Source organism: Hyperolius riggenbachi, chromosome 4, assembly GCF_040937935.1.
Source record: "Hyperolius riggenbachi isolate aHypRig1 chromosome 4, aHypRig1.pri, whole genome shotgun sequence".
NCBI classification, from domain to species: domain Eukaryota; kingdom Metazoa; phylum Chordata; class Amphibia; order Anura; family Hyperoliidae; genus Hyperolius; species Hyperolius riggenbachi.
Genome location: NC_090649.1, coordinates 424,236,050 through 424,249,570, shown reverse-complemented (window position 1 = coordinate 424,249,570; position 13,521 = coordinate 424,236,050). Strand labels below are relative to the sequence as shown.

General features: G+C 42.4%; 1 protein-coding gene across 1 annotated transcript in view; it reads right to left on the bottom strand.

Moving 5' to 3' along the window:
• LOC137504840 (kinesin-like protein KIF16B) overlaps nt 1-13,521 on the bottom strand; it is a 96,516-nt gene that overhangs the window by 51,261 nt on the left and 31,734 nt on the right. Inside the window, exon 3 of the mRNA XM_068233431.1 lies at nt 3,543-3,656. Within this exon, the coding sequence (XP_068089532.1) occupies nt 3,543-3,656 (114 nt within the window). The remainder of the gene's footprint in view (nt 1-3,542; nt 3,657-13,521) is intronic.

Genomic DNA, 13,521 nt, shown 5'->3' with positions numbered 1-13,521 from the left:
GCACACACAGATATCCCCCTAAAATAGCTAAAACTGAATACAAACTAAAAACTACTTTCAAAAATATTCAGCTTTGATATTAAATGAGTTTTTTGGGTTCATTGAGAACATGGTTGTTGTTCAATAATAAAATTATTCCTCAAAAATACAACTTGCCTAATAATTCTGCACTCCCTGTATAAATGATTTAGTCAGTGTTTGCACATTGTAAAATCTTTCCTCTCCCTGATTTATATTCTGATATTTATTACATGGTGATATTTTTACTGCTGGCAGGTGATGTCAGTGAAAGGAGAAGCTGCTTGCTTTTTTGGCAGTTGGAAACAGCTGTAAACAGCTATTTCCCACAATGCAACAAGGCTCCCACAGTGTGATGTCAGAACCATGGTCCGGATATCACACTGGGAGGGGTTTCACCACAATACAGAGCCCCTTGATGATCCGTTTGTGAAAAGGAACAGTTTTCTCATGGGAAAGGGGGTATCAGCTACTGATTGGGATGAAGCTCAATTCCTGGTTACGGTTTCCTTTATAATATCTTTGTAGTTCTGGGTCACTATGTGCAATCTGGGTACACTGTACTTCTTGCCAAAAAGTGGCAAAGGAATGTTCCAAATACAGCAAAGTCCCCGTTATCCGGAACTCAAGCATCCGGAAGTCTCAACTAACTGGCATACCTGAGGGTATCCTAGGACTGTGTTTTGGAGGGGTTTGCAGGTGGTTTTGCAGGGCTTTAACTACACAGAGGCGCTGAAGAGCCGCTAAGAGCTACAAGAAGGCTATAAGACAGTTCTGGAGGTTCGTTAACTATTTAATGCTGCACAGGAGGGGAGGTTTGTGCGTTTTAGGTCGGTTGCTCAAGCAACTGGCAAGCACGTGTATTGGGCATTAGACGATTGCTGCCAGTGCCGAATACTGGGGACTTTGCTGTAACTGCCTTTTGTCAGCCACCAGGGCTGTATTACATTTGCTTAATCTGCACAAATATAATGAACCAAAAGGGAAGAAAATTAGTGCCTTTTCTGAGTAAAAGCTTAGCATTAAATAAATCATTCTTTAAGAAACAGAGGTCACAAAAAGTTAAACTACAGACAACATTATCAGTCATCAAAAAACACACATAATTTTGCATGCACCGCCCACCAGCAGTCCCCAAAGGGCCTCGGATGGGGGGGCTCCCAAAAACCGGAAACACAGATCAAATGCACAGTTCATTGGGTATAGAAGCAATGCTTATAATGTATATCTCACAATGTCCAGGATCAAGCCATAGGTATACTATGAGACCCTTCTGTGATCATCAGCATTGGCAGTGGGATACAGGAAGCAGTAAGCTATTCCTATTTGCCGTGGATGAGTGTATAACTTCTGCACAAAAATCATCCAACTCCTCAGTATATGAAAACACAGACTCGATTCCAGGTACCCAAAATTGCTTTGACTCCTCAGCCCTGTCAGGACTATAAAGTAGGTACAAAAATCATCCGACTCAAACTCTAACTCAGACTCATCAGTTTATGAAACCACTAACTCAGACTCCAGGTACCCAAAAATTGGCCCAACTCCTTGACTCCAACTCCACAGCCCTGAACGTGGCATCACCTGATTCCGAGATGCGTAAGTGTGAGTTCCTAAACCAAGCATGCACAGTGAAGGTAAACACTTGACCACAAGCTTTCTTCCAATGCGCAGATCAGAACTGTTCTGCACCGCTGGGAGGAACTTCTGTGAGGCTAGGAAATAAGAGGACTGGGGAATAGACCCCTCTGGCGCAAGATGCCCCACTGCGCCTGTGCGAGCGGCTCTCAGAGTCGCCCTGACATCATCCGGACTGTAGTTCTGCATCTGAGCAGTACAGCCCAGATGACGTCAGTGCGACTCCATGAGTCGCACGCTGGAGCGCAGGAAGATGCCGACCTGGCGAGTTCGGCATCTGCACCGGAGGAGAGTGGGAGCCACTGGGGCTGTGGCGAGGGCACAGGATGGCTGAAAGGGGCTGGATGAAGCCCAAGAGAAGTAGATTTTTATTTTTAATTACCCTGGAACTTCCCTTTAACAGGCAACTATTGTGAAAATCACAACATTTTAACTGTATGTTAAAAAATACAAATAAGAAATGTTTCTTCCAGAGTAAAATGTGCCATAAATTACTTTTTTCCTATGTTGCTGTCGCTTTCAGCAGGTAGTAAAAGTCTGACAGAACCGACCAGGTTTTTGACTAGTCCATCTCCACATGGGTGATTCTCAGTGTTTTATTTATTTTCAAAAGCACTCAGTGAATGGCAGTTGCACCATCCAACTGCCAAAAAAGTGTACAGCGGGCAGTGAAGCTAACCAGCATATTTGTATAAATGCTTTTCAGGGAATGTCTTTATAAAGAATAAAGGCCCTGCTGAGAAACCCCCATGAAGAGATAGACTAGTCAAAACCTGTCAGTTCTGTCAGATTTCTACTAGCTACTGTAAGGCTATGTTTCTACTTGTGTGCCAGCATGCGTCTTGCGAGACGCGATGCCGGCACAGCTGCTGCCTCTCGCAGACAAATCCCTCTAGCCGCGCTATGGGATTCAGACAGTCCCACACAGAATTATGCTGCAGGGCCTCAGATTTTTCCTCGCCCACGAATTTGGATGGCTTACATAGACTTCTATAGGCTGCTAAAATCCATCCGAATTTGTGGGCGAGGAATCGGCCCGGATTTGCGGTAATGGAAACCTAGCCTAAGAAACAGGAACATAGGAGAAAAGTAATTTATAGCTCATTTTACCTGGAAGAAACCTACTTCTTACTTGCATGTGTTCACATGTATTTTACATTTTACAATTGTTTGCAATAGTGGTCCTTTAAAGATAAATACATCATTTGGGGTTACCATCAGTGAAAAGCACACATTAGAACAATTAGAAAAATACAGGCAAACTATTTCAAAGGCTCTAGCCACTCTTCCACCGATTTCAGCACCCAGAATCCTTTGCTCTGCCGGTCACTTTCACAAAGTTTTCACTGAAGGTACTCTGTGCTTTATCATAGGCTCAATTTCTATGGCACAAGTACACTTTCAATAACGCTTCACATATGCTGTTAGAAACCTGGCTGTGCATTTACATACATATACAAAATGTATATAAAGCAAGCAAAAATATCACATAAACCATAAAAATTCCCCTCTGCGCGGAATAACTTAAATATGAATAACGCAGTTGATTCCCAATGGAAAATGCAATATAAATACTTTTTATGGCTTTCCACATTTCTTCTCAGACATTTCCTTTAATGTTAAGGTGACGGGCATGCCAGAATTCCTGTATAACCCCAGTATAGGGCAAACAATAACTGTATTCTCCGAGCAACTACAAAACACTGGAAGATTGCTTAGAACATAAAGCAGTGGCCTCCTCCTCCAAACACAATGACACTTTTATGAGGTCTGCAGTCCCAGTCCACATCAGAACTTCATGAAGCTGAAGCCGGTGAAGGAGAGGCAGACAATTTATGAAGACATGGAAATTGACCAATTATAGGCCGGTGTGCTGAGAAGCGTACCCATTCTTGAGATACGTAGTTTGCATTTTTAGAGTCTGCGGAGAAGTAGGAGAAGTCGTAAGTGAAGGTTTTGTTCCGTTCTCTCCCGGTGTCCCCCGTTATCCCATCCGGCAACTGTGTAAAGACAAAATGAACATCCATTTTATTAGGGGGCATCATAAGCCAAAGTATCCATCACTCTGTACCTACTTAGGATTCTAGATCTCCCAAGGTTTGTTAGGTCTTGTAACTACTTCATGTATTATTTATTCTTTTAGAGAACTTGTAAAGAAAATACACGTTACACTAAATATATAACCCAGACAAGAAAAGCAGCTTGGTGGTATCATTACTATAATGGGACTAAGAATGATGGAATGAGCAGGTTAAATACGCAACAATACAGGAAGAAATAAACAAGATTGTTCTGGCTTCTTTAACCTCTCTGGCGGTATGAGAATTTATGGATTTTAGTGTCCAATTGAGGTGCAATTCTTTTCACGAGCTTTTAGACCCTAAAAGCAGGAAAAAAATCATACCGCTAGATAAATCTGTAGGTGGCCCCTGTGATCTGGCCACCAGGAGACTTGGGCGCAGGATACAGCCAGTACATGGCTTATCCTGCTGCAGCACAAGTTCCCGGCGGCGTTAACTACTATTCCACCTCTAGGTCCAAGTGGATAGTGGGGAATGATGTAATTCGAAATTACAGTGTTTTATAAGTAACTTTCGCTCCGTCCTATGACGGAGCTGATGTTACTGAGCGCCGCTATAGCCGTAATTCCTAATATGGTCTATGGTGGCGCCGGCTGCGCCCTAATTTTCTGCGTGGTTATTACATTGCTCGCCTACAAATTACTCACATCCCCTGAATCCAGAGCTACAATTCTCATCTCTGTCCTCCGGGTGGTGCTTCTATAGTGAGATTGCCGTTTGTCGTCATGTGGCAAATGGTGATCTCACCCAAGGGATCGAGAGCCCGAGAACCAAAAGAAGAATGGCTGCCGACGTCTGCCATACCTCTCGGTGGCTACCCAGACTCAGGCTCGGGATTACTGCTCCTGGCTGCTTTTTTCCACCCTGAGCCTGACCACCATGGAGGTTAATTGCAGCTTCATTTAATCTGATGGAAATCTTATATAATATAATATAATATAATTATATATATATATATATATATATATATATATATATATATATTTATGTATCTCATGTATCATCACAAATTAAAAAAAAATACATAAGATATGAAAATAATTTGCAAAAAATTCCACAACCTACAAAAATGCAAATTTCAAACCAGATCGCTAGACAATTGTATTAAGATATTTTCCATCCCTCCCCACCTAATAGAATACAAGATACAAAATAAAAAATAATAAACTTTAATATGTTACTTTATATGGTGAAGAAACATGTCCTGGACCTTCATGTTACAAAACATACGGTAGTTGTGGGTGTCCAGGACACACCCTCAGATCTACAGACCATCCATTATTTTTTATACATTATTATTTATAAAGCATGGGCATCTTCCACAGGAATGTACAGAATACTTCATATAATCTAGTCACTTAACTGCCCCATGGTGTTTGTTTGAACTGCCATTTGCCACTTAAAGCAAATCTGTAACTAAAGGAGGGAAGGTCTAAAGAAATACATACTAAAAGAGAGAAAGTCCAGAGGCTTTTTGCGTCCTCCTTGACCCGACCGTCACTAGCCAAGACCTTCTTCGACTTCGTGGCCATGCCCTCCTCTGCATGCGAGCGTAGTCGTACTTGAGCGACTTACGCTTATTGCGCAGGCTCAGCCATACTCACACATGCATAGCACGGCCATGCTTGTAAATGTAGGGAAGTGCGGCCACGAGAACATATCTGATGAGCTCCTGGCTGTTATGTGCAGAGGGACTCTGCATACCAGTGGTGGACTTAAAGATGGATTGGAAAGCCATTGGACCATCCAGAGGCTTTTCTATACATGGGTAAATATGCATTTTTTAAATATATCTTACAGGTTTCCTTTAACCCATTCCAATCCTTTTTCCCTGATCACCCACATCAACCCAGCGCCATTTTTTTCCAGGGGGGTGGGGGTGATGGGGAAAAAGAACCGTGATGCAGGAATCCGGAGGCTCTGTATTATTGGGGGTGGGCGAGGGGTGGTCATGGCCTGGCACAAGTAATGGGGTGGGGACAGTGTGCTCGCTGTAGAACCGCACCCTTGCAAGAGCGTCCTGCGTGACTTAGTTATTACACGGCGGTTGGTGTTGCTACTGAAGATCAAAGTGTCGGACTTTGTCCGACACTTTGCTTTTGTCCACCACTTTGATCCACATAGGGGAACGCGGTGCCGATACAATATGGCAGCAGCACAACTAACTACATTCAGCAGAAATGTGGCGCAGCAGCAGCAGGTGGGGCCAAACGTGATTAGAGTACATAGTCCGACGGTTTGCTGATCTAAGAGGCCCCGGGAAATTTGGGTGCCCAATTTCGGCAAGTAGAATATCGGTATATTTACCAATAGACTACATGTTTAAATTTGCAATTGTGATGGTACAATATCGATATATTTTACTACAACAAAACCTAAGCCTATTCTCACAGAGAACTCTCCCTGTACCTATGCCTAACCTTAACTAACCCCCTACTGATGCCCAACCCTAAAAAACTTTCCCCCCCCCCCCTGCATGCCTAACCTTAACCTATTTTGGTTCCTGGACGTAGTTTCTACGTCCAGGAACCATGCGTGCTACCGCGCGCTCCCGCGTCCGATTGCGCGCGCGCACTCCCGGCCGCGGATTCGGTAGCCACGGAATCAATGTATCGGGCTATGGTGCCCGATCATTGATTCCTCTCCCCCGCTGAAAAAGCGACAGCTTCTCTCGGAAGCTGCGCCTTTTCTGGCCATTCCCTCTCCGATGACTCACTCTAAGCGTGTGTTACGCTTAGAGTGACGTCATGTAAACAAACTCATGGCCGCCATCTTGTGGCCAAAAAGTAATACTACACCTGTAAAAAAAAAATAAAAAAAATTAACACACATTTACATTATAAATCTACTGTTTACCTCCCACCCTCCCAAAACTACCCAAATAAAATGTTTACTATAAAAAAAAAAACCATTACAATAAAAAAAAAAAAAACATGTAAATATTTACCTAAGGGTCTAAACTTTTTAAATGTCAATGTAAAGATGAAATATTTCTATATTTTTTTTATTTTAAACTTGTAAATAGTGATAGATGCAAAATGGAAAAAATGCACCTTTATTTCCAAATAAAATATTGTCGCCATACATTGTGATAGGGACATAATTTTAACGGTGTAATAACCGGGACATATGGGCAAATACAATACGTGAGTTTTAATTATGGAGGCATGTATTATTTTAGAACTATAATGGCTAAAAACTGAGAAATAATGAATTTTTCTATTTTTTTCTTATTCTTCCTGTTAAAATGCATTTACAGTAAAGTGGCTCTTAGCAAAATGTACCCCCCAAAGAAAGCCTAATTGGTGGCGGAAAAAACAAGATATAGATCAGTGCATTGTGATAAGTAGTGATAAAGTTATAGGCTAATGAATGGGAGGTGAACATTTCTCACGTGAAAACGACGGAACCTGAATGGGTTAACCAATTCCCCCACCTCCCCATTTAACCTTAAAACCCTCCCCACAGACGTCTTACCTTAACTGCCCCCACGTCAATTCTGCAAAAAACATTGAAATATCAGGACACCCGCAGGAAATAATCAGTCCAAGTGTGATAGCAGGTCCCCAAATTTCACACCTTTTACCGATATTTTCTATGGGCACCTAAGCGGTGTCCAATCTTCTGACGAACGGGCAGAAGAATATGGTGCTCCACCGGATTTTATTGGCAACAGCTCCATCTAGTGGCAGCCATTTTTTCCTATGTCAGACATTCAGACTGACATTGCTGCTATGAGGGGGGGGGGGGGGGGGCAATGTAGTCCAAAGTAGGATTGGAAAGGGATAAGATCCACGGCTTGCCTGATTTTATAAATATGAAAATTTGGTTACTAAAAAGGCAACCTTTTATTAAATCATCGCTGTTATATAAATAAGAACCCTAAGTGCATAGGCTATGATCGGAGGTGTTATGGCCTTTGACTGAAGACTATGGAATTGTATAGCGATCACTGCTCTCTTTAATAGAGTAGAACAATCTCCTCCTGGCTCTCTCAACACTCAGGTTACACGCTACAAGAGGCCGTGGCATTCTGCCACAGAGCATTTATCCGGTGAGCTGTAACACAGGTGTGTTCCAGATTTATATTAGTACTACATCTCCCTGTTGCTATGGTAGATTTGTTCTGAGGTGTGTTGTCAAGCAGCTAGCGTAGCACACATTTCATGGATCTCTATGGAGGACATTCTGATTCATATAGATGTTCATTCTCAAAGCCAGACAACATAAGAGATGTGTTATTCCCCTGTGGCCGCTCTCCTGAATGCACCATGAAGAGACACAAGTGGTATAGGGCATTCCTTGCGTACAGTCTATAAGCAGCAATTCCCAGGGGACTCCCTGTACAAATCTATTGATTCTGGGTCTTTTTTGTCAGTTCAGCTCCCTACATCGTGATCAGTATTTAAATGAAAAATGCAATGACTTAAAGGGAACCTGAAGAGAGAGGGCTAAGGAGGCTGATATTTGTTTTCTTTTAAAAAATGCATTTACCTGGTTGTCCTGCAGATCCTCTGCCTCTAATACTTTTAGAAATCAGATAGAAGGTGACCGGTACCTGTATTTTAGCAATTGTAGCCGTTGATTTATAGTAGCATAGCCAAAAGATAGCACAAAGTTTTGGCCTAGTGTTAGCCTTCCAAGTGCACTTGAGAAAGGCCACGACTAGGCCGAAACGTTGTGCTATCTTTTGGCTATGCTACTATAAACAGTAATTATTGCTAAAATCCAGGTACAGATCTGGTCCCCTGCCTTCCAATTGTATTGTATTGTGGGATCCTTGTTGGATCCAGGAGTGGAATGGTAGACTCCCTGGTACATGAATTAATAGTGTTAGCATTTGGACAGGTCTTGCCTCATGAGGCATGCGGCTGATTATATATATATATATATATATATTTTTTTTATTATATAAATTATATTTAATTATAATTTATAATTATATACAAATCAAATATACAAAAATCAATTTACATATACACTTTTTTTATTCGGCTCAGTCAGGTCCTGTCTGACTCAGTGACGTCAGCCACGTTTACCCAGGGCTTCCTCCAGCCCCATAAGCATGGATGTGTCCCTCACCATCCTCTCGTGTGCCTCTGTTAAGCGGCAATCAGCTCCGGTATTCAGCTTAGTGACGTCAGCAGGAGGCCTTCTGCGCAAGCGCAGAACTTCTGCCCCGGCTGATGTCACTGAGTCAGACAGGACCTGACTGAGCCGAATACCGGAGCTGATTGCTGCTTAAAGGGGCACTATGGTGAAAAATTGTAAAATTTAAAATATGTTGCTGTCACTTACAGTAGGTAGTAGAAATCTGACAGAAGCGACAGGTTTTGGACTAGTCCATCTCTTCATAGGGGATTCTCAGGAAGGCTTTTATTCTTTATAAAGATATTCCCTAAAAAGGATTTCAACAATGATGCTGGCCAGCTTCCCTGCTCACTACACAGTTTTTTGGTAGTTGGACGGAGCAACTGCCATTCACTAAGTTGCTTTTGAAAATAAATAAATCCCTGAGAATCCCCTATGAAGAGATGGACTAGTCCAAAACCGCTTCTGTCAGATTTCTACTTTCTACTGTAAGTGACAGCAACATAGGAGAAAAGTAATTCATGGCTCATTTTACTCTGGAAAATAACGTACTTCTTACTTGTATATTTTTGCACATATTTAAAATTTTACAATTTTTCGCCATAGTGCCCCTTTAACGGAGGACTGTTGGAGGACAGCGAGGGACGCATCCATGCTTATGGGGCTGGAGGAAGCCCAGGGTACAAAATATTTAATAGCCGACGCCTCTGGGTTTCTTTAAAGAAAACCCTTTCTTTGTTACAGCCGATACAAATCCTGCAATATATCTGCAGTGTGTCTACTTCATGCCGTGAAAGCCAAGCGACGCTACTGAGGGATCAAATTACAATTTGTGCTTAGTCGCAGAGGGGGGAGAAATACAAACTATCTAAACACATACAGGGTGCATTTCTTTAGGGCTCTTTCACATTAGGGCAGATTTTCTGCGTTTCAACGCAAAGGATAAAGTTTGCGTACCCCAAGGTGAAATGAAAGTCCATAGACTTTCATTTTAGCTTTCACATATAACGCAGCCATTTTGTGCATTGCGTTACACTGCACCCAGGCGCAGTTTTTCGGCCAACGCTAGCTTTATGCGTTACAATGTTAGTCAATGTAAAACGCACACTATGCGCGTTTTTAATCCGTTAACGCAGGTAATCAGTCCCAGAATGCAACAGAGGAACAATGTAGAAAGTAAAAGAAAAAAAAATTACCTGCGTTTTTCTATGTGCAGTAACGCATTGAAAACGGATTAAAAACGCACACTCACTGCAGTGCAACGCATATCAAAACGCAGTAAAAGGCATACAACAAAACGTATGCTTTGAGCGTTCTCCAACGCAAGCTCTGATGTGAAAGAGCCCTTATGCTTTCCTTCTGTCCTGTGCAAGACTGCAGGTCAACTTAAAGAGGAACCTGAAGTGAGAGGGGATATGGAGGCTGACATATTCCTTTAATTTTAAACAATACCAGTAGCCTGGCAGTCCTCTTAATCCTCTTCCTCTGCATCATACTTGAACAAGCATGCACAGCAGTAGTTTGACGAAAAAAAAAAAATCTGACAAAATTAGCCACATGCTTGTTTCAGGTGTGTGATTCAGACACTACTGACCAGAAACATTGGCAGGGCTGCCAGTCAACTAATATTACATAAACGTAAATAAATATGGCAGTCTCCAGGTGCCCTTTAAGTTTGACTGCCCCATGCTTTTTTTTCAGGTGTGTGATTCACATGAAAGATCAGCAGGGCTGCCAGGCAACTGAAAGGAAATAAATATGGTAGCCTCCATATTTCTCTTGCTTCAGTTGTCTATTAAAGGGGCACTATTGCTAAATGTATCTATTTTAGACCCTTTAGCATACATATGTGTTGTTGGAGGATTGTTTTATCACATTATGCACTCTTTTGCAAAAAAAAATTTTCCTGTCGATAAACATTTAGAGACATGCATTGACGTCAGTTGTTTTACCTTTCCGACGCCAATGCAGCCTATACCATTCTGAAAGAGGGAGGCATCTTGTCCTGTATAGTGAGTGGCCGTTATTTTCCACCCCTCTGGCCATCTCATGTATTTTTGCAGTTACTTAGCTTACAGCAGCCGCCGTAAAGAGATGGATGCAGCCTCCTCCGTGCTGCGTACTATGTTGTGAGTGGCATCAAAGAGCTCACACAAGCCCTGTAGCTGTGTGTTGCTCTTGTTTGCAGAAATGAAATAAATGAATACACATCAATTTGCAAACAAGAGCAACACAGCTACAGGGCTTGTGTGAGCTCTTTGATGCCGCCACCGCAAGCCTGCGCAGAGAAAAAAGCCGGTCAGGTTACCATGGAAACGGACAACAATAAGTGTCCGTTTCATTGCCTGCATAGGAAAAGGGGGTCCTTGGCGGCCTGGCAGCGTACACACAGCCACTCACAACATAGTACGCAGCACGGAGGAGGCTGCATCTATCTCTTTATGGCGGCTGCTGTAAGCTAAGTAACTGCTCGATAGAGCAGTTACAAGCTGGGCAAAAATACATGAGATGGCCAGAGGGGTGGAAAATAATGGCCACTCACTATACAGGACAAGATGCCTCCCTCTTTCAGAATGGTATAGGCTGCATTGGCGTCGGAAAGGTAAAAGAACTGACGTCAATGCACGTCTCTAAATGTTTATTGACAGGAAAAAAAAACATTTGCAAAAGAGTGCATAATGTGATAAAACAATCCTCCAACAACACATATGTATGCTAAAGGGTCTAAAATAGATACATTTAGCAATAGTGCCCCTTTAAGAGTTATTTTTTTTCCTTCAAATGGCAGAAAGATGCTGTAAATGAGAAAAGCCAGTAGGAGGAAGACTTAAGAGACTTGTCCTGTAGAACAGAACATGAAAATCTATTCTGCTCAGTTTATTAGCAGGAAAACATCTAAAGTTGCAGCTGCTAGAAGAACACTGCACACAGCAAGGCACTTCTTGTATAAGATGAGAAGGAAACACAAAGGCCAATAGTGAGGATAGAACAAGAATAAATACATTTCTTCCCTGGTGATAAGGGGAACCAGTTAGGCTGGTTTAGATAAAATTAGATGGTAATTATCTTGCTCTAGCAATGAATACAGTTCAGCTGGCAGGAGTTGTGGAGCTGCTGTACTTGCAGCCTCAGGCTACATTCACACAGGCGGTAAACATCAGCATTTTCCCACCATTCCTGTCAATGGGGAAATATTGGCAAAAATTACAGGTACTGTGCTTTAATGGTGGCGTTCACACAGTGTACTTGGGCTGTGTCACATGCATTCTATGGTCATTTTCTTATTAAGATAAGACCATGCAAAACGGATACCAAACCACCAATGCCTGGCACACAACAGGATAGTGTACTGGTTAAGAGCACCTCCTTTGACATGGCCAGCGTTCAAATCCTGGCTAGGGTCAGCACCTATTCAGTAAGGAGTTCAAGGCAAGACTCCCTAACACTGCAGGGTGGCCACTTGAGCGCGCCCCAGTGGCTGCAGCTCTTGAGCACTTTGAGTCCGACAGGAGAAAAGCGCTATACAAATGTTTGGATTATTATTGTTATTATTAACATGCAATTTCCCTTCAGATAGATGCATATAATCAATCCTTTCTGACAAGTCTGATTTCTGATTGTTTTTCTGATCAATTTTGAAGAGAATTGATTGTAAAATCGATCAGAAAAACCATCGGAAATCAGATTGCACTTGTTGGAAATATTCAACGGGAAATTGCATGATGTGTACCAGGCATAACGCTGCAGTTGAACGCAGCACTTCTGATGACCCGCCAACACCAATTTAACACACACTTATAGGAAACAGGAGGTGAAAATAAATTGATGAGATTAACAATTGTATCTATCCTCCTCCTCTTAAAACTGAATTTTTAGACATCCCACAGTTTTATTTTATAATCTACTTTTCAGGTTCACCTTAGCTCCCAGAGCTGTAGATACTTGTCTCTGTGTGCTTACAAGGGGCGCACACATGCATCCCGACGCCTCATGATAGTGCACAGATTTGTGAATGGGAACGTGTTCCCAAAGCCAATCAAACATGTTGATTCATTAAAGGGGAACTGAAGTAAGAGGTATACGGAGGCTGCTATATTTATTTCCCCTTAATCAATACCAGTTGCCTGGCAGCCCTGCTGGTCTATTTCTCTGCAGTAGTATCTGAATAACACTAGAAACAAGCATGCAGCTAGTCTTGTCAGATCTGACTTTACAGTCTGAAACACCTGATCTGCTGCATGCTTGTTCAAGGGCTATGGCTAATAGTATTAGAGGCAGAGGATCAGCAGGGCTGCCAGGCAACTAGTATTACTTAAAAGGAAATAAACATGGCAGCCTCCATATCACTCTCACTTCAGTTCCCCTTTAAGCATGGCCTAAAATGCTGCCAGTTCTGGATTGGGCATTGGTCCTGTAAGCATGTAAGTGACAGGACCACTGCCCAATCCAAAACCGCCAATATGCTAGTACTGCGCTGCTATTGGCGCCGAAGGTGGTTCAGAAGGACTTACAGAAAGGCCCTACATTGTATGCGCAGCTTGACAGGCAGCATTTTGGGGCAATAAAAATGTTTGTTCACATCTCACGCTAGAAGGAGCAGCCACAATTCAAAGGGAATGCGCGAACCTTTAGGAGCGCACGCTACGCAGTACTAACGTGCGTACCGTGAACTGGGAATTTTTTACTTTCGCTG